The sequence below is a fragment of the Ceratotherium simum genome, chromosome 8 (genome assembly GCF_057802395.1).
Source record: "Ceratotherium simum simum isolate JZ-2026a chromosome 8, ASM5780239v1, whole genome shotgun sequence".
NCBI classification, from domain to species: Eukaryota; Metazoa; Chordata; class Mammalia; order Perissodactyla; family Rhinocerotidae; genus Ceratotherium; species Ceratotherium simum.
This window is the reverse complement of record NC_141907.1, coordinates 66,273,731-66,290,393: the sequence shown is the minus strand read 5'-3', so window position 1 is coordinate 66,290,393 and position 16,663 is coordinate 66,273,731. Positions and strand designations below refer to the sequence as shown.

The 16,663-nt window shown below is 40.7% G+C and overlaps 1 protein-coding gene across 1 annotated transcript in view; it reads left to right on the top strand.

Annotated features, from left to right (window-relative positions):
- The first annotated feature begins 3,688 nt into the window (after positions 1-3,688).
- Positions 3,689-16,663, top strand: part of PRKG2 (protein kinase cGMP-dependent 2) — a 109,175-nt gene continuing 96,200 nt past the window's right edge. The window contains exons 1-2 of the mRNA XM_014787835.2: positions 3,689-3,768; positions 12,793-13,266. Coding sequence (XP_014643321.1) covers positions 12,806-13,266 — 461 coding nt within the window. The 5' untranslated portion in view covers positions 3,689-3,768; positions 12,793-12,805. The remainder of the gene's footprint in view (positions 3,769-12,792; positions 13,267-16,663) is intronic.

The window sequence follows — 16,663 nt, the reverse complement described above, 5'->3', positions numbered from 1 at the left end:
GAACTCAAGAAATGGTGAGAAACTGGAGTGGGAACCACCAGGATAGTGATTTTGCACTTCTCACATCCCAGTCCTCAGGAAATCTTCCAGTGATTCTCTTCATAGAAGAGAGCTCAGCTTGATCCTGGGAGTGTTCCAAGCTGGGACTCAAACATCTTGAGCATGAAGGCTGATCTGATGGGGTGGCCTGGCAAAAGTCTGTGTGCAAGGGCAACTACAGAGCCTCCTGTGAGGGAATTTATCCCAAGAAAATAGGTTCAGGCTGGATGCTTGAACTACAACCTAGTCATGCAGGGGCTTGGGAGTCTGAGTTCAATATGGAAGCACTACTGTATCCTATTCCCAGTTCAGTCCCTTGGATGCAGGTCCATGTGAGAAAGCGAAAGCAGGAAAAACTGAGAGATTTCTGTAAAACACTGAGGCTACTTGCGTCCTTCTCCAACTGTGTGTAGCACAAAGACAGGCATTCTACCCCCCACATCTCCACAGGCTACCTACGAGTTTTGACATCATGAGAGTCCTAGTGCTCTGGTGACAGTGCTTTGCAGACCATGACACTCAGTGGAGCAGAGGCATACCCAGTAGGAGAGGGTTTACTCATGAACACATGTCCTGCACTACCAGTGGGCCCAGAGAAACCTTGCAGAGGGGGCATGGAGGGGGGCTGTGGCCAGGAAAGGCAGCAGCTCTTGGCTTCTCACTGTCTCTACAGATGCAGAGGAGGTCAAAGATTTTAGGCTCTGAAATTGGATAGACTGGCTCTGCAATTTATTAGCTCTGTGAACTTGATCAGGTTATTTAACTCTGAGCTTGCTTCCTGAGGTACGCTTACCTCCTCGGATCGATGTAGTGAAAGAGAAATTGCATGTACACCTCTAACACGTGGCACAGAGCCAGACCACACATGCAATTCCATCTGCCTGAAGGTGCTTCCTCTGCACTCCTTGCTGACTCTTACCATCTTAAGTTTAAATGTCACTTTTTCAGAGGAGTCATCTCTGAGCCCCTGTAGCAGACTCTGCATTGCCTACTCAACATCCATTGCCACCTTCTCCATTTTGTTTGGGTATCCACTCCTCAAAGAATGATATCCTCAAAGAAATTGGCCTAAGCCAATTTCAGTAATTCCTCCCCCATTCCCAGCATTTAGGTGTGGGCTTGTGACTCAGTTTGGACTAATGACAGGTGAGAAGAAGTCTGCTGGAAGCTTCTGAGAGATTTCCCCACTCTTGTAAAGAGACACACTCTACCACTGGGCATTGTCAGGATTGTCTGTTATAATGGGAGCTGCTCCAGCCATCCTGGGACCATGGGTGGTGCAGACCCAGGTACAAAGCTGGCATGCTGGAGATGACGGGGGAAAACGGAAACAGCCTGGGCCTTCCCTGACATCACTGAGTTGCTGACTTCACCAGCTAGAGCCTCTCAACCTTGGGACTTCTTGCTGTACAAAACAATAAATATCCTTATCATTAAAGACATTTTAAACTGGGTTAATTATTAATTGCAGCCTCCAACATCTAAATTATGACCTCATAAGTTTTGTTCTCATATTATATTTGTCTTCATAGCATTTATCACACGTATAGTTACTTTTGTGTTTATTTGTTTGATGTCTGTGTCCCCCACTGGATAGCAGATTCTAAACTGTCGAGATCACATGTTGATTTTGTTCACTATTGGATTCCCAGATTTTAGCACTGGTCTAAGGCATAGGAGCTGCTCAAACACATTTGTTGAAAGAATGAATAAAGGGCTTGAAAATGGTCCCTTTTCTCCTCCTTCTCATTCTCCTCCTTTTTGTCTACAATTCTGCATAGAACTGTTGACAGAGTACAGGATCGCTGGGAAGGATCCTAAGTTCCCTCTCAGACTCTGACCCTGGGCAGCAGCCTGCGCTACATCAGTGGCTTTCAAGTTTTTACCTCAAGGAACAGTAAGCAAATACATATTACATGACTGACCCAGTACACACTTACATATATATTTAACTGAAATGAAAGACTTGTGAGCACATTTACTCTTACTGAGTGATATACTCTGATATTTTTATTCTATTCTATTTCATTTTAAAAATGCATGCTGTGACCCAATACATCAATTTTTGGACCCATTAATTAGCAACTCACAGTTCCCCCCAAAAATGGACTAAATGTAATGTAAGGACTTTGCAAATCGCTGATTTTCTCCTTTTTGTTGTTATTCTGCTCATAAAAATCCAGTCCGTTGACTTAAAAGTCCATTATTACAGGGATTTAACAAGACTTAATTATTTCTCTTTTCCTGTGGAATTCTTCCCCATCTCCCTCTCCTCTAGTTGGGCTATTTTGAAGACCTGCATAAAACGGAAAGACTCTGGCATATGTTCATGAAAAAGTACTTTGTACTTTTGCTTATTTTTTCCAGTTAGCACAAAAAAACAGAACTGCATTCTTCCTCCTCTGAAATTTAATGGCCCCATTCAACATATTTTACCTGGACCTCATTTCTACATAAGTTTATGTATGTTATAGTGCAGACTGGTGTTACATGAGTCCCACTGCACCATGTGGTTTAAAACCCAGGAGAGTTGGGTTCTAACATTCTCTAGAGGCACAGCGAAGAATAGACCCTCACTGTACTTCCCATTTCTCAACACAGAAACTGCCCTTGTCCTCGGCAGATTTGCCAGTGAAATTCCTCTGGGGGCAGGAGGAATGGGGAAAAGCCACGCGAAGATCTCACAACTCCAGAGCACAGCAAATAATGCGGTGGGGTATATATATATTTAGAAAACCATAACGCAAGCCTCAGGAGACAACATGTAATCAAAAGGCGTCAGGGAGAGCATTACCAGCTTGGGTGATCAAGAAAGTTCTCTGCCAAAAGACCTATAGATTCAGAAGGGATAATCTCTGCCCGTTGAAACTCGGTTCAAAACTACTGCCCCCAGCGTCACGTGAATTGGCAAACTAGATGCAAGTTATGGCTCCAGAGTCCGGGAAGAGCACGTCGCCAAGCTGCTCCGGGGTCAGAGGTCTCCTAGAAGGGCATCGGCGTGACGGAGGAAAGCACATCCAGGATACGTGCGCTTGTTTGCGCTCTGGCAGCGAAGGGGAGGTGGGAGACGCCGTGCAGTGAAAACAGACTGGAGGGGAGGGGGGAAGGGGCGGGGAAGGAAAAGATGAACACCTCCCTGAACTTTCCTCTCCTCTCGTCCCACACACTTGAAATAGAAATAATAAAACATGAAAAAAAAAAAAAAAAAAAGCTTACAACCCGATGTTATCTTCCTTCTTAAGTTGCCGCACTCTGGAGGTTATGAGTATCAAGTGCAGGCTGCAGCTGTCGCGGCTAGCTTGTCTCGGGACTAGAGGTTCGGGCCGCGGCGGGTGCGCACGCGGGTGACCCCACCTTTAGGGAAGCCAGCTTCCTGCTCTTCCACGAAATAGCCCCGGCTGACCCCCGCCCCCCTCTTTTTCCTCTTCTCCTCCCGCCTTCCTTCCCTCCCTCCCTCCTTGCGTGTCTCCTCTGCACCGGCCCCGCGGTGGAGCCAGGGGCAGCACCCAAGCTGCTGCAGCTACTGCCCGCAGCGCGCTCGCCCGCGCCCCCGGCACCCACGTAGCCCGCGCGGCGCGCCTTGCGCATGGCCGGGACTCGCTGAGCTGACCTGCGCTCGGCTTTGGCGCCGAGGCGGCTGGGGAGAGCTGCGTGGAGAGGACGCGAAGACGCAGGGGCGGCGGTGCCGAGGTGACAAGCTGCGCACCTGGAAAGTTACCCGGTTGTCTGGTGAGGTTCTCGGACAGGGGGCTTGGGCACCAGGGCTGCGTCGGGAGGGACGGGGTCAGGGTGCGCGCGTGTGCATGCTGTCCGTGTGTTCCGTGCTGTGCACCTCTGTTCCACACCCAGCCGGTCTTGTGCATGTACTGTTCTGTTTGCGTGTGGACGTGTGCACGCGTTGCATTCACTTGGTGTGGCAGCCTTCTGTGAGCTCCTGGAGACCAGGGAAGGCTACTTGATTTTAAGAAGCTCGGCTAGGGGCGGGAGGGGGAGTTCAGCCCCCGGGGGGAAGTGCTCAGGGTTCTCACGCCTTTAGCCGGGAGCAGCCCAGGAGACTGGCTCCGGGCTGGGGGCTTGGCGCTGCAGTCAGGGCGTGCGCTCCCAGCTCCGCTATGCCGAGCTCTGGGTAGCTGCTAGGAGACAAATACTTCGAGTCCTTGTAAACTTGTGTGGGTGTCCTGTGTCACTCTCAGCGTCGTGAGGCGCCTTCAGATTTGTGCTGTGTATTTCGTGGTGATGAAGAAACAAGAGCAAGAAAACAAACAAATCAGTCCCTTTGGGGATGAGACAAAAAGCAGTGAGTTCAAGTTTGAGAAGAACTAGAGTGCAGATGTACAGCAGTTGAGACCATAGTTGAGAATAGAAACAAGACAAGCAGAAGGAACAGGTAGATAGGATGACGCTCTGAGAAACGCATGGTTTCCTGATCTTCATCTTGTTCCCGAAGTTCCCAGAGGCTTTTTTATACAGGAGGAGAGCAACATACACCCGCCCCCCTATACACACAGTTCCTTAGAAATTATTGTCTCTTTTCTTTGTAAGTTTCTATTTAACTCCTGGAGAAGGCGATCGTCCCACATAACATACAGTAGCTGTCGCCAGTACTCCTGTTTAGTTTTACACAGGAGGGTGGGCGCTAATATGGCAGAGAATTCTCTTTGGAGAATTAGAGGCCATCCTCTCCGTTGGAACATTGTGTAACTAAGAATAAATGACATAAAAAGATGGTGCACAGAGTTTTCTTTTTTACATGCAATACTTCATTCCAGTCATCTGAAATCCTTACGAGTGAGGCTAATTCACCTCACAGTGAAGGCGTATGTTGCCTGGATGTTGCCCAAGTCTTGTGATCCCACATTGTCTTGCTTCCTCTAGGCTGTTTTCCTATCAATTATCCCCTCTTCTGTCTTTTCATTTTCTCTATATTCACTGGTTCATTATTCTGGGTTTACAAATACTACTCTCAAGTTTCCACTGTTCTAAAAATCCATTGCATGAACCATGATACCATATTGAAGTCCCTACTCTCAGTGTCGGCTTTTCCCATCGTCCTTTGTAACCAGGTTTCTTTTCCAACTCTTCTGTGAAAGGCTCAATTCAGTGCTTTTCCGTCTGATGGCCTTTGCTTTGATATGTCTGTGAGATGTGAACCGCAGCCTGCTTACCTCTTGAAAATCTTATCTTCATGGCTTCTATGATACATCTATTACAACTATTCCTTCTCCATCTTTATTTGCTTTTCCTCCTCCTCTTCTCCTATGAATAATATCCACAGGTATTATCTAAATGTACATACATAACAATAGAGGCGTTCCTTGCTTTTCTCCCGTAGTGATCTCATCTCCTAATGGGACTTCAATTCCTACTGTATCCTAGCAGTCTTTTGCCTTGACCTTTCTTCTTTGCTACCATCGCTAGACATTTCCACCTTGATGACCCACAGGCACCTCAAACTCAACAAATATAAATGCAGACTCATTACCTTCTCCATAAAGTTTGCTTATTCTTCTGCTGTGGTCAATGTCACAGTGCCTAGCCCAATAGGTGGTACTCTATTTTGGGATGAATGAATGAATAAATGAGTTAATAGTACTGCCTTCCTCCAAGCCTTCCAAGATCAAAACATTAGAATCATTTTTGACTCCCCTCTTGTGTACACCCATTTAATTACCACATTTAGAAATTCTGTCTCTGCGGTATTTCTCCCACCATTCTTGATTTTTTACTATTAATCCCTCCATGTCTTCTCTCACTTGTACCAAAGCAATAGCTTCTTTGTATCATTTCTCTAGTTTTTCTCTCAAACTTCATGTAGACCTAGACACTTTTCCTTTCCTTGCTGCCGGTCTCCTGGGCACTTTCATGGTCTTCAGCTTCAGCTTCTACTTACATATAAATGATTGCTAAATATTTTCCGCTCCTGCTTTTGATTTTCTAGTCCTTTGTTTCCTACTGCCTACAGAACTTCTCAACCTTAGAGTTTCCACTGGTCCCTCAAGCAGAGCGTGTCCAAAGTTAAACTCACTGTCTTATCCCTCAGATCTGCTCCTCATTTTGGTTAATGACATCACCTCTTGCCCAGTTGCCACAATGGAAACTTCCAAATCTTTATTCTTCTTATCAGAACTCAAATTCCATCAGCTATAATCTCCTGACCTATACCTATAAAATTATATTTATATGTTTGCCTGCTTTTCTGCTACTGTGGCACCCAAAAATAGCTGAATGGAATGCCACCACATTTGGCAGTGAAAATATAGGATATGTGGCATTTATAAAATTCACTGTGAACATTCTTCTGGGGGAGGGGCACTTCAAAGCCATAATCAGCCTCAGGAGTAGCTGCAACTTTGGTACAATAAGAAGCTCACATGACTGCCTAATAAGAGAAAATTATTCTCCAAATTAAGATGCCGTGGACAGGGAAAACAAGCAGTAGATTCAAAACTGAGCCCCAGGTCAACAGTCACGAGGGTAGATGGACAGATGCTTTTAATTGTGGCATTGATATGAAATTGAGCTGTTTCTCACAAGGACTACTCTGTGTGGTTTGCTTCAGGGAGGTAAAGCAGAGATTTATGTATTCAATGATGGTTAATTATTTTCTAAAAGAACTTTGATGAGATGAAGTTAAGGGTAACATCAAGTGCATCAGTTTCATATATACTTAGAAGACTGTCTGTAAAAGCCTGTATAATTCACTTCTCTAACTTCAGGCAAACCTGCCCATATCATGAAAAAGAATCTGTTCTACTTTTCATGATTTATTGAAGGGAAGGAAATTTCAGAGTTGCCTATAGCCATAGCTTTTACCAAATCTCCTAGAGTATAATGTTTTTCTCTTCTGGCTACCATGGACGTGGTCCATTTTTTCTTGAGTTCAAGACAATAGAATAGGATTGGGACTCTGTCTGGCCTTAATCCTGTCCTCATCACCTCCTACTTGGATTGGTGCAATAGCCTCTTACTTTGTCTTTCTTCTTCTTCTAATTCCATATTTATGCCAAGAAAATTATTTTTCTAAAAGACAAATCTTACCACGTAACTTGGAAAAAAAACTTGACCTACACTAAAAATCCAGATACCATAACATGGCATATGAAATTTTTCAGTATCTTATTCCAGTATCTTACTTTTTCAGCCTCATTTCTCATCACTCTCCTTCACTTATCGTGCATTTCAGCCTGTTCCCTGAATGTGCTATCAGCTTTCTTGCATTCATTCCGTAGTACATGTTCTTTTTTTTTAATTCATAGACTTTATTTTTTAGAGCAGTTTTAGATTTACAGAAAAATTAAGTGAAAAGTACAGAGAGTTTCCATATACCCCGCCTTCCCCTTTTCTTAACAGCTTGTATCAGTGTGGTATATTTGTTACAATTGATGAACCAATATTGATATAGTATTATTAATTAAAGTCCAGAGTTTACATTAGGGTTCATTGCTTGTGTTGTACATTCTGTGGGTTTGGACAAATGTATAATGACATGTGTCCACCATTACAGTATTATTCAGATAGGTTCACTGCCCTAAAATTCCCCTGTGCTTCATCTGTTCATTTCTCCCTCCTTCTCCCCAAACCCCTGGCAACCACTGATCTTTTTACTGTCTCCAAGTTTTGTCTTTTCCAGAATGTCATATAGTTGTAATCATGCAATATATAGGATTTTCAGACTGGCTTCTTTCACTTAGCAATATGCACTTAAAGTTCCTCCATGTCTTTTCGTGTCTTAATAGTTATTGCTTTTCATCATGGAATAATATTCCATTGTCTGGATATACCACAGTTTATCCATCATTCATTGAAAGACGTCTGGGTTGCTTCCGAGTTTTGGCAGTGAATAAAGCTGCTGTAAACATCTGTGTGCAGGTTTTGGTGTGGACATACATTTTCAAATCAGTTAGATAAATACCAAGGAGCATGATTGCTGGATCATATGATTGTTTAGCTTCGTAAGAAACTGCCAGACTGTCTTCCAAAGTGGCTGTACCATTTTGCATTCCCGCCAGCAATGAATGAGAGTTCCTGTTGTTCCATATCCTCTCTAGCATTTAGTGTTGTCAGTACTTTGGATTTTGGCCATTCTAATAGGTGTGTAGTGGTGTCTCGTTGTTTTGAGATTCTCTAATGTCATATGATGTTGAGCATCTTTTCATATCCTTATTTGCCATTTGTACATCATCTGTGGTGAGGTATCTGGTTAGATCTTTTGCCCATTTTTCAGCTGGGTTGTTTGTTTTCTTATTGTTGAGTGTTAAGAGTTCTTTGTATATTTTGGATACTGGTCCTTTATTAGATATGTGTTTTGCAAATACTTTCTCCCAGTCTATGGCTTGTTATTTCATTCTCTTAACAGTATCTTGTAGAGCAGAAGTTTTTAATTTTAATAAAGTCCAACTTATCAATTTTTCCTTTCATGGATTGCGCTTTTGGTGTTTTAGCTAAAAACGTTACCATGAAACCCAAGATCACTTCGATTTTCTCCTAGTAGATTGTCTACTATCAGTTTCATAGTTTCGAGTTTTACATTTAGGTCTTTGATCCAGTTTGAGCTAAGTTTTATGAAAGATGTAAGGTCAGTGTCTAGATTTATTTTTTTGCATATGGATGTCCACTTGTTCCAATACAATTTGTTAAAAAGACTATCCTTTCCCCATCAGATTGCCTTTGCTCCTTTGTCAAAGGTCACTTGACTGTATTTGTGTGGTTCTGTTTCCAGGCTCTCTATTCTGCCCCATTGATCTATTTTCTATTCTTTCACTAATGCCACACTGTCTTGGTTATTGCAGCTTTATAGTAAGTCAGTCTTGAAGTCTGGTAGTATCACCACTCTGACTTTGTTCTCCTATAATATTGTGTTGGTTTAGTTCATATTTTTTGATCAATAAGTTTTTCTACTAAGATGAGTTATTTTGTTGGATAAATAATGTTAACAGTGATAAAAATAGTAATATTTAATATTTATTAAACACACACTATGTGTCAGGCTCTGTGCTAAATTCTTATCATGGTTTATCTCATTTAACTCTAACAACTCTAAATTATACGCAACGTTATTTTATATATCTGTTGATCTATCTATGTGTCTATCTCTCTCTTCTCTTATTGACCTTCAAGCCCTATATCGTGCCCAAGGGCGTGTAAATACTAAGTGAGAGTGCTTGGACTGGGATCCTGGCTCTGTAACCTTAGCCAGCACTATACTGTCTCCTATGTTTGCAGATATACATGTGGCTATACATGTATATACGTATAAATGTGTGTGTGTTTGTGTGTGTATTTATATCAGACTCCAGATGGACAGAGAACGAAATAGATATTATCTAGATCTGAGCCAAGATTTTGGTTTCAAACTACTTTAAGGCTGGAGGAAAAACAGACAAACTAAGCTTAATTCCTCCCACATTGGCTGCCAGGTGTTAATCCGCCTGCAAGAGCCTTTGCAGTCAGTGTTGCTTTTCTATGTCTTTTCTAGTTACCTCTTATATATGACATTTCCTAAATAGTGTTTAAATTAATGTAATAATGCTTTATAATCTTATATGGTATTCCTCTCTTCTTGTTAAATGCCGCTGCTCGTTCTATTCCTCTCTCCTGTCCCTGGCTGCAGTTGAACTATGTTTTTTTATTGTCTTCAAAGACTATTAGCTGGGCCTTTTCGGTTTAAGGATTACTCTACAATATATGAAAATAGACTGGGGCTACATGAGGGAATTACAGAGTTTGGGGAGTCCTTGCAGTCCCGGAACCTGGGCTGAGTCATTCACAAGGCTAGTCTCCATCTTTTGATGAGGCTTCTCTTATAGGGAAGGTTTCCCAGGCTGTTTGTTCCAGAATGACTTCTCTTCTTAATAGAACATATAATCCAGACAGAGTACGATTCCCGCCCTTCCCACCCCCAACCCCGCCCCAAGGGAATAATTTACATCTTTAAAGACCTGCTGTCTGGAAGATATCCAGTTTACTAGACTTCTGTCCCACCTAGCAATGGTCCCCTATGGGCATTTCCTCACACCAAGACACTAAGCGCCCTGTCTCTAGTCACGTACTAGAGGATTCTAAGTAATTTATAGAAAGTTACACAGCTGGGAAAGGGCAGATTGTTTTCCTACTCTGGCTGGCCTGACTCCATTGCTCATGTTAAATCCTGATCTTCATCTGCGAGCTCACTTCTTATTAGTGCGGTCCTCTGATTATAAGAATGATTCTAGTAACCTATAGTTGCTAGATTGATGGAGTAACATCCTGTTGTTCAATTCTCCTTGTGGCTAGTAATACATATTTGAGAAGTAGCTTATCTAAGTGACTGATACAGGAAACAGAATGAATCTAATTAGTTTTTATGAAGCCAGAAACTTGAGGCCTTGGTTTGAGGTACAACAACATTTAAATGGGTGAACTAACTGGGAAATTGGACTTAGTATTGAGCCATTTAGTAACCTACTTACTACATATCTTAAATTAGTGACTTCAAAGATGAGTTAGTTACTCTCATTTCACCTCTTTTTGAAATTCTAAATAGCTCGAAAGATTTATACAGCTTCCAAACTGACTTCATTAAAATCAGAGAATTCGTTGTGTTTTGGGAGAATTTAATATCTTCTACCCAATTGTGCTTCAAGTTTGTAAAATTATTGGATTGGTACAGAATGTTTTGAATACCATACATAGAGCAAAAATAATGCTAAGCCTTTTCACATTTAGAATGCTAGAACTGTTTTCTCTGTGAAATTTGACTGCAAATTCATGAACTATGCACCTGATATAGTACATGATACTAAGTTAGGTCTTGGTAAACAATTGTTCTATGACTAAAGAATGAGCTGTTAGTTTAATATTAGATTTAAAGGTTTTTGTGCGTACTTTTGTTCCTTATAAGGCAATGCCTTTTCCTCTGACCACTCCCTCCCTCTACCCTGCCTTAGCTTAGGAATGCTTGTCCATGAACCAAAAAAGGATGTCTAGAAGATGGCTCACTGCTGTATGTTAAAAACTTGTGCACACATTAATTTAAGGTACATTTGGAAATACCTTTCTCGTGCCTGTCATTCTGAATCTCGTTCAAGTTTACTCTCAGGTCCTATTTGAACGTTTTCTGAACTGCTTATTTGGAATACAAGGGTGTCTAGGGTCACTTCTTTGAATTCTAATCTCCTCCTTTTTATAAATTCCTCATATGTAAGAATAGTAAATGCTGCCAAGTCAACAGAAACTTAAAGGTTAAATCTGCTTCATCTCTGTAACATATTAAGGCAGTTCTCTTGAGGCTAATGTTTATTAATGACTACTTTGAACCTGAATTCTATGAGGAATATCTGGGTGCTGCCAGATTACTTTTATAAGTACATTTATTTTCTGTTTGTACCATCCATCTTAGGTGACCTGCATTGGCTATTTGGTTGCATCTGTTTGAAACCAAATGAGGCTGTTTTACATCTATGCCTTTGTTGTCACAGGGGTCATGATTATTCCAGTAGAGCTAGTGAAATCAGTCTAAGCATTTCATTCTCTCTGAGTTTGAAATTTGGAGGGAGAGAAGCGTACGAATGTGTGGGATATATAACTTCAAAGTTGCATCTATCCCTTCAGACATTAGATAATGAGAGGTAATTCCAACTTAGTTTATAAGCACTATAATGCTTCTTGAGTTCTGGCTGTCAAAAACTGCACATGTAAAAGTACAAAATTTAAATAGGTAGTGTAAAAAGACTTAAACTTTATGATAATTAATCAAAGCAGTATTTTCCAAACTTCACCCTCCCGAGTTCTACTTTTTCATTTTGCTCATATGTCCATACTATCTGCAGATGATTTATTTTCTATTTTCATTGAACTGACTCAGTAAACCTAAATACCTAATTTAGCCTCACAACCTTGGGGTGCAAATTATTTATATTTCTAATGAATGTTAAAATAAATACATAACTAATGAACTAAAAAATATTTCTGAATGAACTAAAATCATGCCTCATAATCTCTGATCTGCATTTCACATCCCAAGACCCACTGGATTAGTGACCATTTTGTGGCCTATACTGAGGATATTCTTAATAGGAGAAGGAGAGAGCCTTGTATTATAGATAACCTTTCTTTTGATAACCTTGCTTTAGGATATAAAGTAAAGGAATCCCTATGCCTCTGTTTTACCTTGTAGTAACCACAATCCAGGTTTTTAACAGTGAGCATTATTAGAAATGCAAAACTTAATAGGTACGTAGGGCAGGAGGAAAGTGCGAATAAAGCAGCAGCAACTCTGGCTCCTCCTCCGAGGAATGCAGATGTGTGATTTTCTAAATCAGGGGAAGGTTTCTCAGTATAGCCGTACAAGGGGCTGTGAGAGTTGTGACATTTTCAAGTCTCTGCTGCTGGAGCTGTTCGTTTGTGTTTTATCTTGGCCATGCTGACATCCACATCACAGTTTTGTTGTGATGCTTTTGACAGCTGTCCGGAGAGAAGGACCAAAGAGAAAAGCGGGTTATGAGGGCCGTTTGTGCAAAATGCTTAGGTGTGAAACTTGTGCCAGCGAAGGGTCAGGGAAGAGTGGAACCAAGTGCCAACTCCTCATCATGGAGGGATAAAGGAAATCAATCGATAGCTTTACTTCTGGAAGCGTGGGGAATTTATTGCTTATCAAACAACAATGACTGCTATGTTTCTATTTATGCAACAGATCGGAATGAGAGGAGTGGTGGGGGCTGTTGGGAAGTGAAATTCCACTAGGTAGTTTCCAATTCTGTGCTCTCTCTCTCTCAGGTCTTTGAGCAAAATGGGAAATGGTTCAGTGAAACCCAAACATTCCAAGCATCCAGATGGCCGCTCTGGGAACCTCACCACCGATGCCCTGCGGAGCAAGGTGACAGAGCTGGAGCGAGAGCTGAGGAGGAAGGATGCTGAGATCCAGGAGCGGGAGTACCATTTGAAGGAGCTGCGGGAGCAGCTGTCGAAGCAGACTGTAACCATTGCAGAGCTCACAGAGGAGCTCCAGAACAAGTGCATCCAGCTGAACAAGCTTCAGGATGTGGTGCATATGCAGGGAGGAAGCCCGCTGCAGGCATCTCCAGATAAAGTGCCTCTTGAGGTCCACCGGAAGACCTCAGGATTGGTCTCTCTCCATAGCAGGAGGGGAGCAAAGGCTGGGGTGTCTGCTGAGCCAACAACCAGAACCTATGACCTCAACAAACCCCCTGAATTTTCCTTTGAGAAAGCAAGAGTCAGAAAGGATTCCAGGTAAAAAGTTTCCACACCCTTTTGACTCAGATGGCCTTGATATTACGAAACACTAGAGTGATATTTATTAATCCTCCTCAGTGGTAAAAAGCACATTAATCCTTTCAGATTTTGGGATAGAGGGACTTCTAAAATGGTTTTGTTTTGCAAAAGGGTGTCCCTTTAATCAGAACTTCTCTTTAAAGCAGGAATTGTGCTTAACCTAGATTTTGATTTGTGATATGTATAACTGAGAAGCTGAGTTTACAAAAGTCATTTCCATTGTCTCGAAAACCCTAGGGGAGTGAAGAGGTAGCTTTAGGAAGTCTATGGTTCTCTCTTTCTATAGGAGTGGACTTAAAAGTATACACAAATCATAATGAATTATGAATCTGTATAGTAAAAAACACTTATTAGCACTTAGTCTGCAGGTGTCATGAAAGAGGAATAAGCTGGAAACTCAAAGGGATGAGTTCATTCATTCATTCCACAATGTAAGTTGAGCACTACCTCTGCCAGCTGCTCTGTTAGATGCTAAGTATATATCAGTGAATAAATAGACACAGAGCCTTTCTCGTGGGGAGGTAGACAGTATGCATGGACACAAATAAGCATTGTGTAGTTATTAATTGGGATAAATGATATGATGGAAACCAATAGTATAGTGGGTGGTATCTGGGATTAGGGAGAGAGAAGGCAAAGGAGGCAACGGGATTGGGATTATCATGGAGGCTTGGCTAATGAGGTAACCTTTAACTGAGATCCAGAGGAGGAAAAGGAGCATAGACTAGGTAGAAAGGTCATTTCAGACAGAGGGAACAATTAAAAGCTAGAATGAATTTTAAGAATAAGGATTTTTAAAAGAATATATAAATATTTACCACAGCATTCTTGTGTGTGTGTGTATGTGTGTGTGTGTACATTTCTTTTCTGGCTAAAGTCTGAATTTTCTAACTAGGAAAGATTGACTAGAAACATTACAAGTTACAGTCTCCTTTCTACATTACTTTTAAATGAGTAAATATTTATTAGTTGAAATTAGATCTTTTGGCTTGATAATGTCTTGGCAAAGACATTATCTCTGGATGTCTCTTGTAAAATGCAAGATTTGTGAAATTAAAACAAATTTTAATTTATTCACAGACCCAAGTATATAAATCAAGATTAAAACATCTGACTTAAAGAAATAAATGATTAATTTTGACAACAGAATTATAAAGGGAGGTTTAATTCATCAATTTGTTGACAATACTTGGCACATAGTGAATGATCAATAAATATTTGTTAAGGAAATAAGTCATGCTAGATTATTAATCATAATACTCTGTGACTGAAAGAAATCTCATTAATATTAGAGTTCAGAAGAATTTTTTTAAACTAAGAGTTTTTTATTAGTTGGTTTAGAAAGGTCTTATCTATTCCTTTTGCAGAAGTAAATTATTTACTTTTAATGGTGTGAATTCAGAAATTATAAATGTTACAAACTTATGCTTGTTTTTCAAAAATTGAACATCATCCAGTGTTCTTTTTCGATATATCAGAGATATATGCATTTATGGTAATATTATATATTATGCATTATATTACTATATATATATAAGCATAATATATTATTTACCCACAAAAAGTCTTCCAAATAGCAATGTGCTAGATGTGTAAGAGAATTTTATAGCAGTTCATCTTCTTTGACCCTCTCCTTACATATTCCACCAGATTTCTCCTCTTGAACCAAGGTTATGTTCAGTTATTTTGTTCCAAAGACTTGAGGCATCTTGAGGCAATACACCAGTCTCCCAGTGTTAGGTAACTGAACAATCCAATATAAGCATATTCCTTTGTATTTCTTTATTAGCTCTATTATAACCAGGCAAAGAAAATCAGTAGTTCTGCACAGTCAATTGCTGGGCCAAATCATACTCCTTTTCGTCTGTCTATTGTGAGTGGGACACGGGAGGAAAGACATTATAGCTCTTGAATAAGGACTAACAATGCTTCCCCTCATCATAAAGGCAAGCCAGATGGGTTCAAGTCTGTGTTGCGGTCATGATGAAGAAGTGGGCTAATTGATTCCTAATGATTAAATCCTAAAGAGACCAAACTAGAACATTCGTGCCCTAATATTCCCCATATGCTTTCATAGAGCCTTGTGGTTCTAAATTGAAAAATGAAATAGAATGTGGGGACCACTCTTTTTTCCTTGACTGGTTTGTGCTTCAATTTCCCTCGCAAAATATATCTTTCGTTAAGTCTGGAATAACTGGCTGAACACAGATAGCTAACATCATCCATTCATAGATTTTTAATTTTCCAGTTTTTCAAAAGTGCTCAATATTACAGTTCATTTTCTATTTTCAAATAGTTCCAGTTTTAGAGAAAAGCCATAAGTAAACTTTGGATATTTTTATATATCTTTTACACAGTCTATCAAAAGTTTTATAAGAAACAATTTGCTAGAAATTAGAGCATTAAAAAAGATGGGAGCATCATTCACTGATAAAAGGATGACATATGGTAGCCTGGTTTGGCTACTTTTCCAAGCAGTTCCTGCTGGATATGAGAGAATTTAAGATATCAGTCAAAATGGCTCCTCTCTATATTCTTAGGTTGTCATGATTTTTTTGTTGAACTTTTATAAAGTTTCTTGATTGAATTATGACTAAATTTGTTCCTAATAATACATGCCAACTACATTTTGAATGAAGTCCCCCCTCCACACTGGATCAGAAAGCCACTGAATGGCTTCTCAGTCTGTTTGTCAGAAAGGATGTCTCTGCTGAGTGCTTAACAGTGAACAGGAAACTGAGGGGAGACTCCTAGCCCTCCTGCCATCAGCAGCATCAGGGAGGTGTGAAGTACTGACAGAAACCAGAGAATAACATTTGGGCAAAGGATAGATTTGGAATTTGGGGATTCGTTTTCAGTAATTCATGAGAAACTCTAAAACCCATGCCACAGCAATCTGTGAGTTTGCTGAGGCCCCTGGGCTCAAGTGTATTGTAAATGGCAAGTGAATTTCATCAACCGCCAGGCAGCCCGCCCATGCCAGCTTCGTTGTCCTGTACCCATCAAGTGTACTTGTAGAGTCTGAAGGGATAACTTAAACTATATAATTGCACCTCCCTACTTTATATGGAGAACTTATATGCTCTAATGGCATTGGAGAACTCTTGAAATTTGTCTCTTGCAAAATTCAAGGGTCTGCTTTTTAAGATCAGGTTCTAGAATAATTCAGTGTTGTCCAATAGAACTTTCTGCAATGATGGAAATGTTCTGTAATCTGTATTGTCCAATATGGTAGCCAGTAGCAAAATGTGCCTCTTGAGCGCTTGAAATGTGGCCAGTGCAACTGAGGAACTGAATTTTTAATTCTAATTAATTTTAAAATTAAATAGCCTCATGTGTCTAATGGCTATTGTAT